Source organism: Lepidochelys olivacea (assembly GCF_965140295.1).
Source record: "Lepidochelys olivacea isolate rLepOli2 genome assembly, chromosome: 1".
Lineage (NCBI taxonomy): Eukaryota > Metazoa > Chordata > Testudines > Cheloniidae > Lepidochelys > Lepidochelys olivacea.
In genome coordinates, this window is record NC_140411.1 from 266,563,385 (window position 1) to 266,579,244 (window position 15,860).

Sequence of the window (15,860 nt, forward strand, 5' to 3'; positions counted from 1 at the left end):
GGGGTCTTGACACAACATAGCTATAGTTATTTCATACCCTGTTTATTCCGTGGGGAAATAAATCAGAATTAAGACCCCAGTCCTGCAAACACTTAGGTAAATGTTTAACTTTAAGCATGCAAATAATCCCATTGACAAGTCAATTGGTAATGGGACTATTCATGCATTTTAAGTTAAGCACATCTATATATGTCTGCAGGGTTGAGGCCCAGGTTTCTACCTACATTTTCAGAAAAATGTAACTGAAAATCGAAGTCCACCACTTAAAATAGAGTTGCTGGAATTCAGGTATTTGGTATATTCCCTATTCTACACTTTTCCCTCAGGCTCAATACCCTATGTAAAATACTGTTAAGCAATAACAAGAAAGTACAGTACTAAAGGAAAAGAGGAAAAGAAAAGCAAGCACAGCTGCTGGGTCCAGTGGATACAGCCCTAGACTGGGGAGCCTGGAGACCTGGATTCTAGTACAGGTGCTCTCACTGAACTGTTGAGAGACCTTACACAAATCAGTTCCCCACTCTGAGCCTCAGTTTCCCCATATGTAACAGAGGAATAACGATACCGTCCTTTGTCATGGCTTTGTGAACTATGATGAAAAAGAGCTAAACAACATTAAATGAAGTGTAAAATCACCCTCTTTAATGGTGAGGGTAATTAACCAATGGAACAATTTACCCAGGGTTGTGGTGGATTCTCCATCACTGACCATTTCAAAATCAAGACTGGATGTTTTTCTAAAAGATCTGATCTAGGAATTATTTGGGGGAAGTTCTCTGGCCTCGGTTACACAGGAGGTCAGACTAAGTGATCACAATGATCCTTTCTGGCCTTGGAATCTATGAAATTTACATGTTGATCAAAATACTGCTCTTTGCAGCCATTTTGTACCCAATAACTTCTTTGAGGTTGCAAGGAGGAATAATGTGTGACTATCTTTCTTTCCATGTTGTGTGTTATTCACAGCAGACACTATGCATTCATCTTGCTTCTCCACAAAAGGAAAAGTTTACCTGGAATTCTTGCTCCAGATGTGAATGAGTTTGAGTAACAGAGTAGGAGAATACTGGCTCTCGGAAGCGAGCCTGCTGATCTAGAAGACAAAGAGAGCATAAATCATAAAACAAAACAGTGTGACCACGCATCACTATTTAAAACATCAAATTTGACAGAAAACAAGTTTAAATAATTCTCTGTGAATGATAAATTTATCTTAAAAAAAAATCATTGCTCACTTTCTAATCCCTTCAATACTGCTGATAGCTACTAATGGAGCATCTTTTGTTTCACCTTAAAAGCTTGAAAACAAAATTATCCCACCCACTGTTTTTGTCCTCCCCTTGGGAGTTACTTTCCCTCTCCTTGTGCTTTGCACACAGATGTTGTGAAAGCCAAGACTGTAACAGGGTTCAAAAAAGAACTAGATAAATTCACGGAGGATAGGTCCACTGACGGCTATTAGCCAGGATGAGCAGGGATGGTGTCCCTAGCCTCTGTTTGCCAGAGGCTGGGAATGTTCTGTTCATTCCCTCTAGGGCACCTGGCACTGGCCACTGTCGGAAGACGGGATACTGGGCTAGATGGATCTTTGGTCTGACTCAGTTATGGCCGTTCTTATGTACACAGTGCTTTCCAAACACAAAGCTCTGAGACAAAAGCACTTAACCACATCCTGCTTTGACTTCTATGGGACTTTGCTGAATCGGAGTCTTAGTTTCCCAATCCTGGGGTAGCTGGGGGCATAGAAAGAGATAGCTGAACGTCTAAGAGGGACAGGAAAACAACGTTCTCTTCTACCTAATCAACTGAGGTACAAGGTTATGTGCTTTGCATACAGCTAATTCATCTGTCATTTGGCCATATGTAAGGTGCCATACTGGTAGATGCAATAAATAAGCAAAATGAACAAAAATGGATGAAGGGGGCATATTATAGGTTAAGACTGACCGCAGAACAGGAACACCTAGCCCACGAAGGTACTGTCTGATACTATTCAGATTTTTTTCAAGGGTAAATACTCAGGCATTTTAAATTGGACAGATTAGGCATCTAACATATACCAACAGTACAACTTTGTTCCCCAGGAAATATCAGAGCAAGTAGTCTGCTTCAATTGTTAAAGAAGAGAGATACAGTTTTTACTTTATTCAGATTAATCTGTAAGTATTTTTGATTTTGGCTTGAATATAGAAGCAGTCCCAGAATTAATCAGATGCTTGGCCTTCTTATTAAGACCCAAGATCGGCCCTTCACACATGTAATACAAGCAAATGAAATTAGAGATTTCTAGGCAGCAAATGTTAAAATTATCTAGTATACAGGTTAAAAAGAGTTTTTATATATTTGGCTATAATGCTTAAATTATCCAAAAGAACAATGTTTTGTTTAAAAAGGCATACAATGAATATAGTACATAATCTGCAGTATCCCAAATTAAGGTTAATAAATTTAATAATACATTAAATTTTAAATACCACCTTAAATACCAGCATCCAAATATTCGGATACTTCACTCATAAAAACAGGTTTCAGAGCAGTAGCCATGTTAGTCTATATCAGCAAAAAGAACGAGGAGTCAGCCAGTCGGCTGCGCAACAGCTGAGCAGCGAACAGCAGAGCGGCTAACAGAGGGAGTTTGCCTGGGATCTGCCTGAGAGGAGGTACGCTAAGGGCTGCATTAGGGAGGCCGTGTTGGTGAGTATCTGAGTGTCTGTTGTGGGGACAGTTTGACCGTGTGCTTGATTGGTGGTTTGAAAAGTGTGAATTGGGAGTGCTTTGTTCCAGGTGAGCCTTGAGTGGGCCCGACTGTATAAAAGCCAGTCAGCTCCCAGTCTCTCTCATTCACTGGGACCCATCCACTCCCAGTCTTTATTCATTATTCACCATTAAATTAGGCTTGAATAAAGACTGGGAGTGGATGGGTCATTACACAAAGTAAAACTATTTCCCCATGCTTATTTTCCCCCCTTACTGTTACTCTCACCTTCTTGTCAACTGTTGGAAATGGGCCATCCTGATTATCACTACAAAAAAGTTTTTTTTCTCCTGCTGATATTAGCCCACCTTAATCAGTTGGTCTCATTAAGAGTTGGTATGGCAACCCCCATTTTTTCATGTTCTGTGTGTGTGTGTGTATATATATATATATATCTTCCTACTATATTTTCCACTGCACGCATCCGATGAAGTGGGTTTTAGCCCACGAAAGCTTATGCTCAAATAAATTTGTTAGTCTCTAAAGTGCCACAAGTACTCCTCGTTCTTTTCACTCATAAAAAGTTATACTAAGAATAGCTTGTGGAAAGCAAGTATAGCGATGAGTGTAGATTGTCCCTCAATAATTGAGAATTTAGGATAGGTTGTCCCACGTAAATACAATCCATCAGAGAAGTATTTCAATGTCTTTCCAGACTTTGCTTATCTTTACATACTAGATAACTCAGAATAAAATGTATTACTCTGTCAACATTACCTGGGGCCATATCACTGCCTCAAAAATGGCATCAATCTCATCCACTGTAAAGCTGTAGGTCTCAAAATCAGAAAAAAACTCTGCCACAAGTTTGATCCCAAGACGCCTCAAATTTTTCAGTGGGTTAATAAACCTTAGTTGGATCTGGAAAAAATAAAGACAAAAATACCTATTCTTGCTGCAATACACCTGCTATATAGAACAAGCTAGTTACCCTGCATGAAATACTGTATTTAATCAATCATGGATATGAGTGACTGTTGCTTGGACTATTACACTGTTTCCTCCTGTTTGCTATCGTGAACAAGTTACCTTTATCCTGTAAAGATGATTTTAACTTTCTGACTAAGGTCCCCATCCTGCACCGAGTCACAAGGCTTAACTGGGACTCTGCCTGGGAACGAGAGCCGACTCGCACACAGCTCGCTGAAGGACTGGGGCCAAAACCACTGTAAGTGAATACTACAGCTTTTAGCACTGCCCTTAAGAGATCTACATACCCCACTCCCAATATTCAAACAGTACTACTTTACACATCTTCAAAAGTACCACCAGAATAGAGCTGTGGTATTTGGGCCTATCTGAATTAGCAGCCAAATACAGAATAACTTATTGCTATAGAGAGCAATTATACGAATTCAGAGAAATGTGAACCCAATTTCTCGATACATTTGAATAAAAAAATATTGAGATGGTTCAAGGAATGCCAAATCTCCATCCCTCCCACCATGGTCCCCTCCTTCCCTCCTATTTTACTACTGTTACCCCACCCTAACATGTTATGTCTATGTACATTGCCTGGTCTTGCAGCTTTGTCAAACTGTAAAATCTTGCAATTGCATAATTTTATTGGAGCTCATATACATTTTTTTTGTACTTTTCTTTGTCTGTTTCTGTATGAAAATATATTAAATAAATTACCCCCCAAAAAAGAGCACAACCAAAACCAGTGACCAAAGGTCAGTTTCCTCTTAGCACATGAAAACAAGCTTAGAGGAGAGAGAGGAATCCAGCAAAGACAGAGTGAGGAGGAGCGGGCTAAAATGTAGTAAAAAGAGTTACGCTACCCATGCATTTAACAGTAACGAAGTTACATTCTATAGCTTTCCTTGGGGAAGATATTCAACACTGAGATAAAGCATGCTAATCAGCCATCTGTTTATAATATTACAGCCTTTTCTGCTGGTCTCCTCTGGGAAGGGCTACACTTATGGCGACATGTAGAGTACAGACACCGCATGCCTCCCCAGCATGGGTATAAACAGCAGGGTAGATGGTGAGGCCCTGCTTAGGTGAATGGAATATAGACACACCAGAACCCTGTGGATACATACCCTACACGGCTCTCTGCACAACCATGCAGTGCCTCTGTGCTATTTTTACCAGTGTAGCATCCCACTGCTTCCCCCTGCCAGAGACTTTCACTGTCACATGCAGCTACACATGGCAGTGACTGTGGTTGCAGCCTGCCTTTTGCTGTAGTGTGTAGCTACATGTACCCTACACTCCCCAAAGTGTAGACACGGCCTCTAGGTAACACTTTCAAAAGCTCCTAAGTGACTTAGAAACTACTACTTCTTCCTCTTATCCCATCATCTAGGGTTGGGTCACCATGCAAACATCTGCCATCTTCATCAGTCCGAGACAGCACTAAGGTGCATCAGCTTACTATCTTTTTTGATGCAATCCACCATCACTACCTCGGGATCTCTTTCCTCTCCACCCTCTTCTGCCATGCCATCTTCCCCAGGTCCTCTTCTTTCACTCTCTCTCTGTCTGAACCAGCAAAGTTGCACTTCCCGGATTTTGTCAGCCACATCATGGGCTGAGACTTCTATCCTGAAGCTTTCATATCGCAATCCATCCCTTTGTGGGACTATACTGCACAAAGACATCTCATCTTGAACATCGTTAGGCACTGAACTTCCCGTCTCTTTTCTGCCCGTGCTTCTGCACGATACAGCATTGCAGGGCACACCATTGCTACATACAGTTGGGCTTTCAGCGTCAGTGAGATGTTATTCCACTGTCTTCCAGAACTCCCCAGTCAGGACTGTATCTCGCATTCATGCTCACTGTCGTCCACAACCCAGATACCTGAACTGCTCAGTCTGGTTTAGTCAGATTCCATTCATCTTTATATTCAGTCTCCCTAAGACACCTCTACTGACCCATATTACCTCGGTCTTAGTCATATCCTTTTTCTTCCCATGTCAGCTTACCTGGCCCTACCATTGATTTACTCTTTACTCTAGCTCGTCTTCTGAGAACACTCTTATAGCTATGTCATCTGCATATAGCAGCTTCTCACCTTTCCCATTGAGATCTTCCATCAACATGATAAACAGCAGCAGACTAAAGGCCCCAGATGCAGTTGGACTTTCACATCAAAGGGGCCTGTCATTCCAAAACATGCTCAGATCGCTGTTTTCGGTGATATTAAATCCTCAGACATGCCATATCTCCTCAGCACTAGAGCGAGCATCCTTTGTCCTATGCATCCTTATACTATGCCCTTTCTAGGTCTATTAAAGCCCAGAAGAGATCCTGTTGGTGCTCTAACAACTTCTTGATCACTTGCCGAATTACAAACATGGCACCTGTGGTTCCTCATCCTTTCCTGAAGCTGAACTGTTCTTGTCTGAGGAGGGGTTCCGCCATTCTCCTAACCGTAGCATCCAAGATGTGTTCCAGTACCTTCATTCTACACAACAGGAACTTTATCCTTCAACAGTTTCCACATTTGTGGATGCTCCCCTGCTTACGTACTGGGACCAAGATAGACCTGCACCAATCTTGGGATATTCACGTATCTTGCCATATGGCTTTAACCCAGGGTCGGCAACCTTCGGCACGCAGCCCATCGGGGTAATCCACTGGCAGGCCGCAAGACATTTTGTTTACGTTGACTGTCCGCAGGCATGGCCCACCCGCAGCTCCCAGTGGCCACAGTTCACCGTTCCCAGCCAATGGGAGCTGCGGGAAGCAGCAGCCAGCACATCCCTGTGGCCTGTGCCACTTCCCGCAGCTCCTGTTGGCCAGGAATGGCAAACCGCAACCACTGGGAGCTGCGGGGGGCCGTGCCTGCAGACGGTCAACGTAAACAAAATGTCTTGCGGCCCGTCAGCAGATTACCCTGATGGGCCACGAGCCGAAGTTTGCCGACCCCTGCTTTAACCGCTCTGCTCATCCATTTTATGCCTCTCTCGCACAGGACTTTCCCCAGGTCCGTTGTCACTTCCTCGGTCCCACCACCTTACTGTTCTTCATTATCTAGACTGCATTTCTCACCTCCATTGTGTCAGACTCAGGCACCACATTAGGATATCGGCAACTCTTCCAAAAAGGGGTTTGCTTTATTTAAGAGACTTTCAAAGTATTGCTTCCATCTCACCTTCATTTTTTCAGGTGTTACTAGCAGTCTCTCCTGGTCATCATTTACAAATGGTGCTGCAATACCATACTCCTTCCCTTTGCATCTGATTTTTGCAATGTTATAGATCTTTTGGCCAGCCAGATGTGGGTGGTTTACAAGCTCTGCATGCAGGTCATCTATGGCACTTTCTTTGACCTCCATCACTGCCTGCTTAGCAGCTCACTTTGCTTCTTTGTATTTGCTTTCATTCACACTTGATGTGCTTATGTCTTTTTCTTTATGCACCATTTTCTTATTTCAGATCGCTACCCGCATTTCGTCGGTCCAACACAACTCCTCTCTGTCCCTTGATTTTCCCCAACTGTATTGTCCACACACCTCTTCTGCTGCTGCAATCCTCTCTCTTTTGATGTGGTTCCACTCCTCCTCAGCCAATACCAAATCTGTTTCCAGGCACTTATCTTGCTGCTTGTACAAACTTCTCTGCTGTCCTTCCCCTTAAGGTCCCGTGCTTTAATCTCATTTCTTTTGAGCTTAGTTTCCACCTTGTCTAATGCTCAACCGCAATCTTTATCACAAGAGACATGATTTTTGCTACTAAAAATTAGAATGATAGACGATAATTTTTACACCAAATAAACTGAATCAGATTCCCCATCTACTCAAATGAGAGGAAGGAGATAGAGCATGCTCCTTGAGAAGAGGCCTGTGTAAGGACAAGGACAGATTCCATATTGAAAGTGAACAGTAGGAAACATTAAACCTGTAACTGAACTCAGAACCACAAAAGTAGATATTTAACTCTTTGGGCAATACCATCCTGAAATAAATGACTCTCAAACCCACAGGAATTTCTTGTAATAATTATCCAAGATAAACAGATTTCTAGCATCCTTCTCTGAACTCTTAACACCTCACTAGCTAATGAAGTGTTAAATTAAGTTTAACAAATGACAGCATGGCACCACAAATACCTCTCCAAGAGTTACTCAGTCACATCTGAAGGTGAGAGATAGCATTACTTGAATAACTTTACAGTACAAAAATGATTACTCTAGAGATAAATAAAATTACTTGTGTACTACTGTAAATTGGATTATGGACTGTAACTGTCCTAAAATTACCCCTCCCTTGTTGCTAGTTACTGCTACAGCACTTAGAGAAGCATGAGGTGAACCATGATATTAAGACCAAAAAAAAAAAAGGGGGGGAAACAGAAGTTTTCTTTACCTGTTTGAATTCAAGTCCAGAAAGGGCTCTAGTTGCCCCAAACAAACTCCTAGTTAGTGTGTGCACTTTGGTTTAATGAAATGTAGTTGTTTTTTTAAAAAAATGCATTTGACATTCAAATTCTTGTTTGTATGAATTGTTACATGCAATGTTTTAAAGTGCCTATTTTATTAAATATATTCAACACTGTGACTGACTGAAATGCCAACAATTTAACAGCATTTTAAACAACTGTTTAACAGCAATATACTCTTTCTATATAAACACTGCGGCATTTTAAGACCAATGTTGCTGGCCTATATTTTTATCCATCTTTCTATTATTCACTGGTTTCTAAAGCTTTATTGGCACCAAGCGTAATTTGAACCAATAGAGTTGAGAAAAAAAATATATATATATACACAGTATCATGTTCCTTACCTTCTCTCTTTGTTGAAGGATGTGGGATACTGTTGCTGTCATACAAAGTAAAATCTGTAAAATCTCAGGTAAGTACCGAGTGATCAGATGGCCCATATTTTTCAGTACAACCTCAAAGCTGTTGAACAGACTGTGCTGGCGGCCTAGAGGCAGGACTTTAGATAAATCCAGTTCTGATATTGTTTGGAGTACTGCAACCTGGCACGGTCCTACAGAAGGAAGGAGGACAGTGAAAATATATCAGTTCATCTTTACCTTGGTAAGTAAGGACCCGATTTCAATGGGCCAAATGTCAATGTCTGAGGTTCGTCTCAATGTGAGAAAGGGTGGCAAAATCTGGCCCTAAATTACAAGATCTTTAAATGCTCCTAATCCAGCTTCTTATGTAAAATTAACAGACAGTCCCAGCTGTCTATCATGGCTCTTATATGGCCCTCATTGCTGTAGTGTCGGAGTGCCTCACAATCAATGTATGCACTTATCCTCATAATACCCCTGTGGCATTGTGCTCACCAGCCCTTCAGAGAGGAAGGACAACACAATAGTTAGGATGCCAGCCTGGGACTCTGGCATTCTGGGTTCGATTCCCTGCTCTGCCACAGACCTCCTGGGTGACCAAGGGTAAGTCACTCAGTCTCTTGGTGCCTCACTTCTGTAATAACGGTACAGGAATAAGAGTACATTGTACAGCAGGGAAGGGAAACTGTGGCCAAGGGCTCAGGGGAAACCTTGACTCTTATTTTAAAAAAATAACCAGTGTCATGGGTGCTTTAATTTATCCAGGGTACTTATATGGCCCCCATTTCCATAACATCTAAGTCCCTCACAGTCCTCAAAGTATTTATCCTCCCCACACCCGTGAGGTAGGGAAGAACTATTATCCCCAATTTCTAATGGCAGAAGCATACCAGCACTGAAGTGCTTCACAGGTTCAAAGAGCAGGTCCAGGAACATTCTGATCTCTTCAGGCAGCGAGCCAGCAAGGAACCTCAGAACAATTGACATACGGGTGCCTGCAGCAGATTTGCCCTGAGTTCTGCTTCCAGTTTTGTTTCTCATCCGCCCATACAGAATTCTTCAAAAGCCAAAAGGAAATTGTATTAGTGAGTTCTCCACTAGCTGCCTGTTTCTGAAGCATTGCAGGAGCAGTCTGGCTGGTTCACAATCTTTGTTTAGAAAGTATAACCTGAACTACATGGCTTAACTAATGCTCCCCACTATTACCTCTATTGCTGTTTGGCACCCAGTAGCACTAACAGAAAGGGCGTGCTCTTGCTCCCAACAAGGTCATTGGAAATTCTGCTAGTGATCTGAATGGGAGCATGGCTTAAGTATGAATTAGCAAAGCATCGTGCTAGTACAGAGGTGGGCAAACTTTTTGGCCCGAGGGCCAAATCGGGGTTGCGAAAAGGTATGGAGGGCTCGGAAGGGAAGGCTGTGCCTCTGCAAACAGCCTGGCCCCTGCCCCCTATTCCGCCCCCCCTCAGAACCCCCGACCCATCCAACCCCCCCTGCTCCTTGTCCCCTGATTGCCCCCTCCCAGGACCCCCATCCCTAACTGCCCCCCCCAGGACCCCACCACCTATCCAACCCCCCCCCCCCGCTCCCTGTCTCCTGACCGCCCCCTCCCAAACCTCTGCCCCATCCAACCGCCCTCTGTCCCGACTGCCCCCCGGGACCTCCTGCCCCTTATCCAACCCTCCCCTCCACCTGCCCCCTTACCATGCCACTCAGAGCGGCAGGACAGGCTTTTTGGAAAGCCTGGGACATGGGTGGGGGCGCAAGTCGCGCTGCCCGCGTGGCAGCGTAGCTGCAGAGGAGGGGTACAGCGGGGGAGGGGCCGGGGGCTAGCCTCCCCGGCTGGGAGCTCAAGAGCCAGGCAGAACGGTCCCACTGGCCGGATGTGGCCCGCGGGCCGTAGTTTGCCCACCTCTCTGCTAGTATGAAGACAACGTTATAGCTGAGGAAGCACTTTCACTGTAAATCGCTATTTCCATGTATTTATCAAATAACTAATACCCTGAGGGTGAAAATCTCTCAGATTTTTTCTTAGGCATTTAAGATGAACTTTTTTGGAAAATATGAGCTTAACTAATGCATTCAACAATACTACACATGCACAAATGTATTAAAGAGAATATCACGTACAGTAATGAACGAGGAAACCTTCGTTGCTGTGAGAGCCATAAGTTTGTATTGTCTCTAAAATATCAACCAGCGGCTGCATTATGCTTCTTCTATAGCTATTGTTTTATTTTAATATGCAAAGTTTATGCAGTGTTTCACCCACGCACCTCATAAGAACAAGAACAAGATCTGGTCGGTGTTGCATTTTAACTATAGTGTTCTCCTCGGATATGCTGAAATGGACTATTTCTTCTTTAAAGCTCTTATCTTCCAGTAACCTTTGCAAGTTCTCCCTGTAAGTATTAAACACAGTTATTTTTTTTTTAAAAACAGATCTCTGTGCAATTTATTCAAAGATCACATCCTTACCCTTTTATTAAAAGGGTAAGTAAATCAATTAGCTCAACATCACTGCACAGACCACTATTTTTCATACAAGGTTCTGTAAAGGCTATTCAAGTGGGTGCAATAGTATTGTGCTGACAGTTTTACCTAATGACTATAAAGAACTACAAAAATCCTTTACCGAAAAGAACACAATTGGCCACTACATGCCATGGTGGGTCTGGATGAGGGAAAAGATTTGTTTTGTTTTGAGAAAGAGTTCAAATCTGATAGACAAAATATTTCAGTTTTTCCATTTCTGAATGAACATGGCCCTGCTGCACTCCTCCTTCTTTAAAACAAAACAGCAATTCCACTTCTCAGATATCTGCTTTTCAAGACTAGTCCAGGTTACCTTCTGTGACTATATATAGATCTCAGGAACAATGGCATGGAGGAGACAACCTCTTTTCTTCTTTATAGTCTACCAAAGCTTTTTCCATTTTATTTTAAATATAAATAGGAGAAGCTTTTTTTAATTCTGTCCATTTCCAAACTCAGATTCGGAATAGGAATATTATTTTTTCTTGGGTCCAGAAAGTTGTGGATATTTCTCTTAGAAGCGGATGATGCCAAATATCATAAATATATGTTTGATGTGATTTATCTATGTGATCTATCTCAGTGATTTATCTATGTTGGAAGAATTTTAAAGCTCTTACTTGTATGGCAGTAGATGTGGATGCTTGTAGGTCATGATGCAGTCAAGGGCTACTTTTTGTACATTCTGGTCTTGATGGGACAACAGCTGAAGGTAACATTTTACAAGAAAAAAAAATTAGGAGAAAGCCCAAATAATACATACCTCTCCTTCTACCACTATATCAAGATGATTTATTCAAGACAGAATTCAGCCCTTAAATTTGGGGGAGGGGAGGGGGGAGGAAGTAATCATCTAACCTAAAGGGATCCACAATAAAGGGAATTTCATTTTAGAACAGTCATTTAAAAGACACCAAGCAGCAAATATTTCCTACCACTATACATCCAAGAGAGATAATTACAGAACACAAAAGTTACTTGTTTCTAAAAAACAAAAACAAAAAAACCAGGATATCACTGCTGGTATTTGATGGCATAGGTGCTGGAACTAGAGGTGCTGGGGGTGCAGCAGCGCCCCCTGGCTTGAAGTGGTTTCCATCATATACGGGGGTTAGTTTGGTTCAGTGGCTCTCAGAACCCCAACTGTAAAAATTGTTCCAGCGCCCCTGTTTGATGGGTACAGCAATTAAACAAAGCAATCATAAACTTGTGTTTTAACAAGTTATTTTTATAGAGTGTCTTTTGCAAGATCACTTTCGGACCAGCTTTGGTTCAGGCTTTGTGTCACACTAGGTAAAATAATGGATCAGCCAAACCATTCCAAAATGTTTGCATCACATACATTCAAGTTACGAAAATGCACACAGAATATTAGACTTGTTAAAAAGAGAAATACAAGAGGAATAATCAAAAACCCACCAATAGCATTAAAGGGTGAGTGCCCCCAGTAGCCAGGCTAAGGGGAATACAGAACATTACTAAAAACCTCCCCTTTCTCCCACCTAGTTCTTCAGTTTCATGATAAACAGCACATATCAGAATCCCCATTTTTGATGTGATCTGTTCTAACACCCCAGCATTCTAAAGGCATGGTATCAATCCAGCAGTTGTGCCTGAGCACGGAGCTAACAAATAGCAGACCAGGTAAATGCCTGTTTTGCCTTGTTTGGTTGTTCTGCACTCTTTAAAAATGTTGGTTAAATAAAATGTTTTTAAAATGTACAAATCTAGTCAATATTTTCCTAAAAATCACAGACAAGCAATCGAACCCACAGAGAGCAGCTCTTTCCTAAACCAAGTTCAGAGGTTTACAGGAGCACAATGAATGCTGAAGCATTCCACTAGAGCAGAAGCTGGTGCTCTGAGACAGGCTGGACACTGGGGAACTAAAGCAGTAACGCAGAACGAATGGTTAGCTGGTATGTGCCGAATGATCATTCAAGACATACATTCACACATCCAAGTTAAGTTCATGTCTCATGGATGATCATTCAACACGTGTTGTTACAGGAGACAAGATTTTGGCAATTCCTTTTGCAGAACACTTTTACAAAGACTTATTTCCACAAAATTCAAGTTGATAAACTCAGCCTGGTTTCCTGAGGGAGCACCCTTTAAATAGCATATCCTGGATTTACAGTTTTATAATTTCCCTTGAAAATTACTTTTCCCCATCTCCCCATTTATGTTCAGAAAGGGACTTTTAGGCAAGACAAGCCACACATGCTCCCCCTCTTTTTTCTCTCTCTTCACACCTCTGGCTACCGCTTGCTGCCTGTTTACATTCAGTTTCAGCTTTGTGGCCTGCTATTACGGGTAAAACCCCTTTGCAGAGCCTGGGGAGGGATGGACACCATCAAACAATAAAAGTGAAGAAACGGAAAAATAAAGAGAAAGGCATTTTTCTCTCCAATTTCTTCCAGCTATCTGGCATGGTTTCTCAGGGTATGTGTACACTACAGCAGCACAGCTATGCCCACTGATGCTTTTCTACACCGATGGAAGAGATTTCCCCGTCAGTGCAGGTAACCCACCCCCCCGAAAGGCAGTGAGGCTGGCTTAACTACAGTACTCAAAGGGTGTGAATTTCTCACACCCCTGAGCGACATAGTTAGGTCAATCTGAATTTTACGTGTAGACCAGGGCTTAGACTGATGGTCATGATCAAGCTTTCTTTCTCCATGGCTAGATGGAAAGGGGATCCTGAAACTTTCCTTTGTACCCTGGGGCTACAATATAGAAAAGGTCAAGAACTGCCAAGCTATGGTAACGTTAGGAGTCACTTTTAACACGGTACAAAATTTTCAGATGGCGATATTCAAGTTGACAGTGTCCCTTTAAGACACAACTGTTGTACACTGCACTGCAACAGTCATTCTCTTTACAAAGAAGGACCCTTTGGCTTGGTGTTCAGATAAGACAAGAATATATTTGTTTATTAAGCAATACAAAAATGTTAGGTATTATCACCTGATTGTACAACTCATTTAACTTTGGTTCCAGATACAGCGCACGTGGATTCGAAAACTTGGAGAAGACTTGCAAATGGGCTATTAGCTGCCTGAAACAAAAACAAAACACGCTTTTAACAATAAAACAGATGCACACTCTGTGTTACTACCAATGGCAGGAGAATGGTTCCAAGATTCGGAGTTTCTGAATATCAGTATGTAGGACTACTTTTACCAACAGGCTCTAATGGCAGTGGAAGAATTTGATTTATACCAGTGCGAAAGAGCAGTAGGGGTAAACTGGACCTGGGGACAAGACTGCCCCACCCAAGAACAGCCACATCTCCACTTGCTGAGGAAAGAGAGAAGTAGAGGGAGGGGGAAATCAACCGTGCCAAAAACAGTCAGGACTGGTCAAAAAGGTACACGTGCAGAATAGCAAGAGTCTATGCTGACTCAGCAGTTCCCTGCAGAGCTTCACACCAAAAAATTCTACTGAATCTGCTACATGATTTGAATTTCCTCTACCCTGTCTAACCCCAGCAAAGGGAGGTGCTTTAACCATTACCCGCCCTCCAAAGCCAGTACTATGGTCTCCGCTGAATGATGAAGTTGTGCACTCTGCATGTTACCAGGCACACACTAGTCTCTCACATCACACCTAGCTCTTATTTTTCCATCATTTTCAAGGAGGAGTTTGTAACATACATTTTGTGAGAGCCTAAACTACAATGGTGCAAATCTGAAAGTATAATGAGGAACCCAGGGTCTAGAGGAAAAGCGTTCACTAAAGAATTCATTAACAACTAGCCAGTAAAACTTTTACACCTTAGTTATTGCTACCAGCATTTTAAAAGTTTCCATTTAGGAACAAGAACATTTTGAAGCAAAAGTTCAAATCTGGTGACAATCTGATTTTTGTAATTATTACTAATTCACAGATATGAACCACTCATATTAGGGAACAGAACAAAATAACAGAACTGATAAAACACCTACAACTTAGCCAGAATATAGGCTAGAATTCATTGCATCTTAATGTGCAAGATGACATTTGTAAAGTTCTTTGTTGCTACAAATGTCATTCACAAATAGGCAAAAATAGTTCATGTGAATCACCTAAAATGCGTATTTCACAGATGTCAACCGGATAAAAAAGGCTATAATCAAGAAGTTTCAAAACTGTGTTTTAAGACACAAGCCATAAACTATTTACTCACAAAATAATATGATACTGTGGAGTAATGAAGTCACAATAGCAGATATTTATAGTAAGAAATACCAAAAAACCTGTCCAGAACAAGGACATCAGGGCCAAGATTTTCAAAAATGAGTGTCTAAAGCTAGACTCTGAAATCCATAATTGGGTACCTACAATGATTTTCAAAATGGGCTGCACACCCATCAGCTCCCACTGACTTTAAAAGAAAAGCAGACACACACACAGAGGAAACAATTATCCCCCCCCCCCCAACACTTGGGATCCCGCTAGGGTTGCCAACCCCCCAGGATTGTCCTGGAGTCTCCAGGAATTAAAGATTAGTGATGAAACTTCCAGGAATACGTCCAACCAAAATTGGGAATCGTAGACCTCGCACCATCTTTGCTTCAAATTATGCAAAGCGATGGCCTATTACTCATCTTACGGTAGTGCCCAGAGCCTCCGGTCAGGGCCCCCAAACTAGTGCTAGGTGTTGCATGGGGACAGGATCCCTGCTCACAAAAGAGCTCACAATCTCACGAAAGACTGGAACAGACAAAGGAAAGGGATGCACATAAGCCCAGTGATCATAACAAAGCAAAAAGAACAGGAGGACTTGTGGCACCTTAAGGACTTACAAATTTATTAGAGCATAAG

General features: G+C 42.2%; 1 protein-coding gene across 1 annotated transcript in view; it reads right to left on the bottom strand.

The window, feature by feature from the left end:
- Positions 1-15,860, bottom strand: part of UTP20 (UTP20 small subunit processome component) — an 80,267-nt gene that overhangs the window by 39,541 nt on the left and 24,866 nt on the right. Inside the window, exons 23-29 of the mRNA XM_084648204.1 lie at positions 14,022-14,112; positions 11,672-11,757; positions 10,793-10,918; positions 9,407-9,573; positions 8,499-8,707; positions 3,473-3,616; positions 1,014-1,093 (exon numbers count right to left, since the gene is read on the bottom strand). Of these exons, the coding sequence (XP_084504330.1) occupies positions 1,014-1,093; positions 3,473-3,616; positions 8,499-8,707; positions 9,407-9,573; positions 10,793-10,918; positions 11,672-11,757; positions 14,022-14,112 (903 nt within the window). The remainder of the gene's footprint in view (positions 1-1,013; positions 1,094-3,472; positions 3,617-8,498; positions 8,708-9,406; positions 9,574-10,792; positions 10,919-11,671; positions 11,758-14,021; positions 14,113-15,860) is intronic.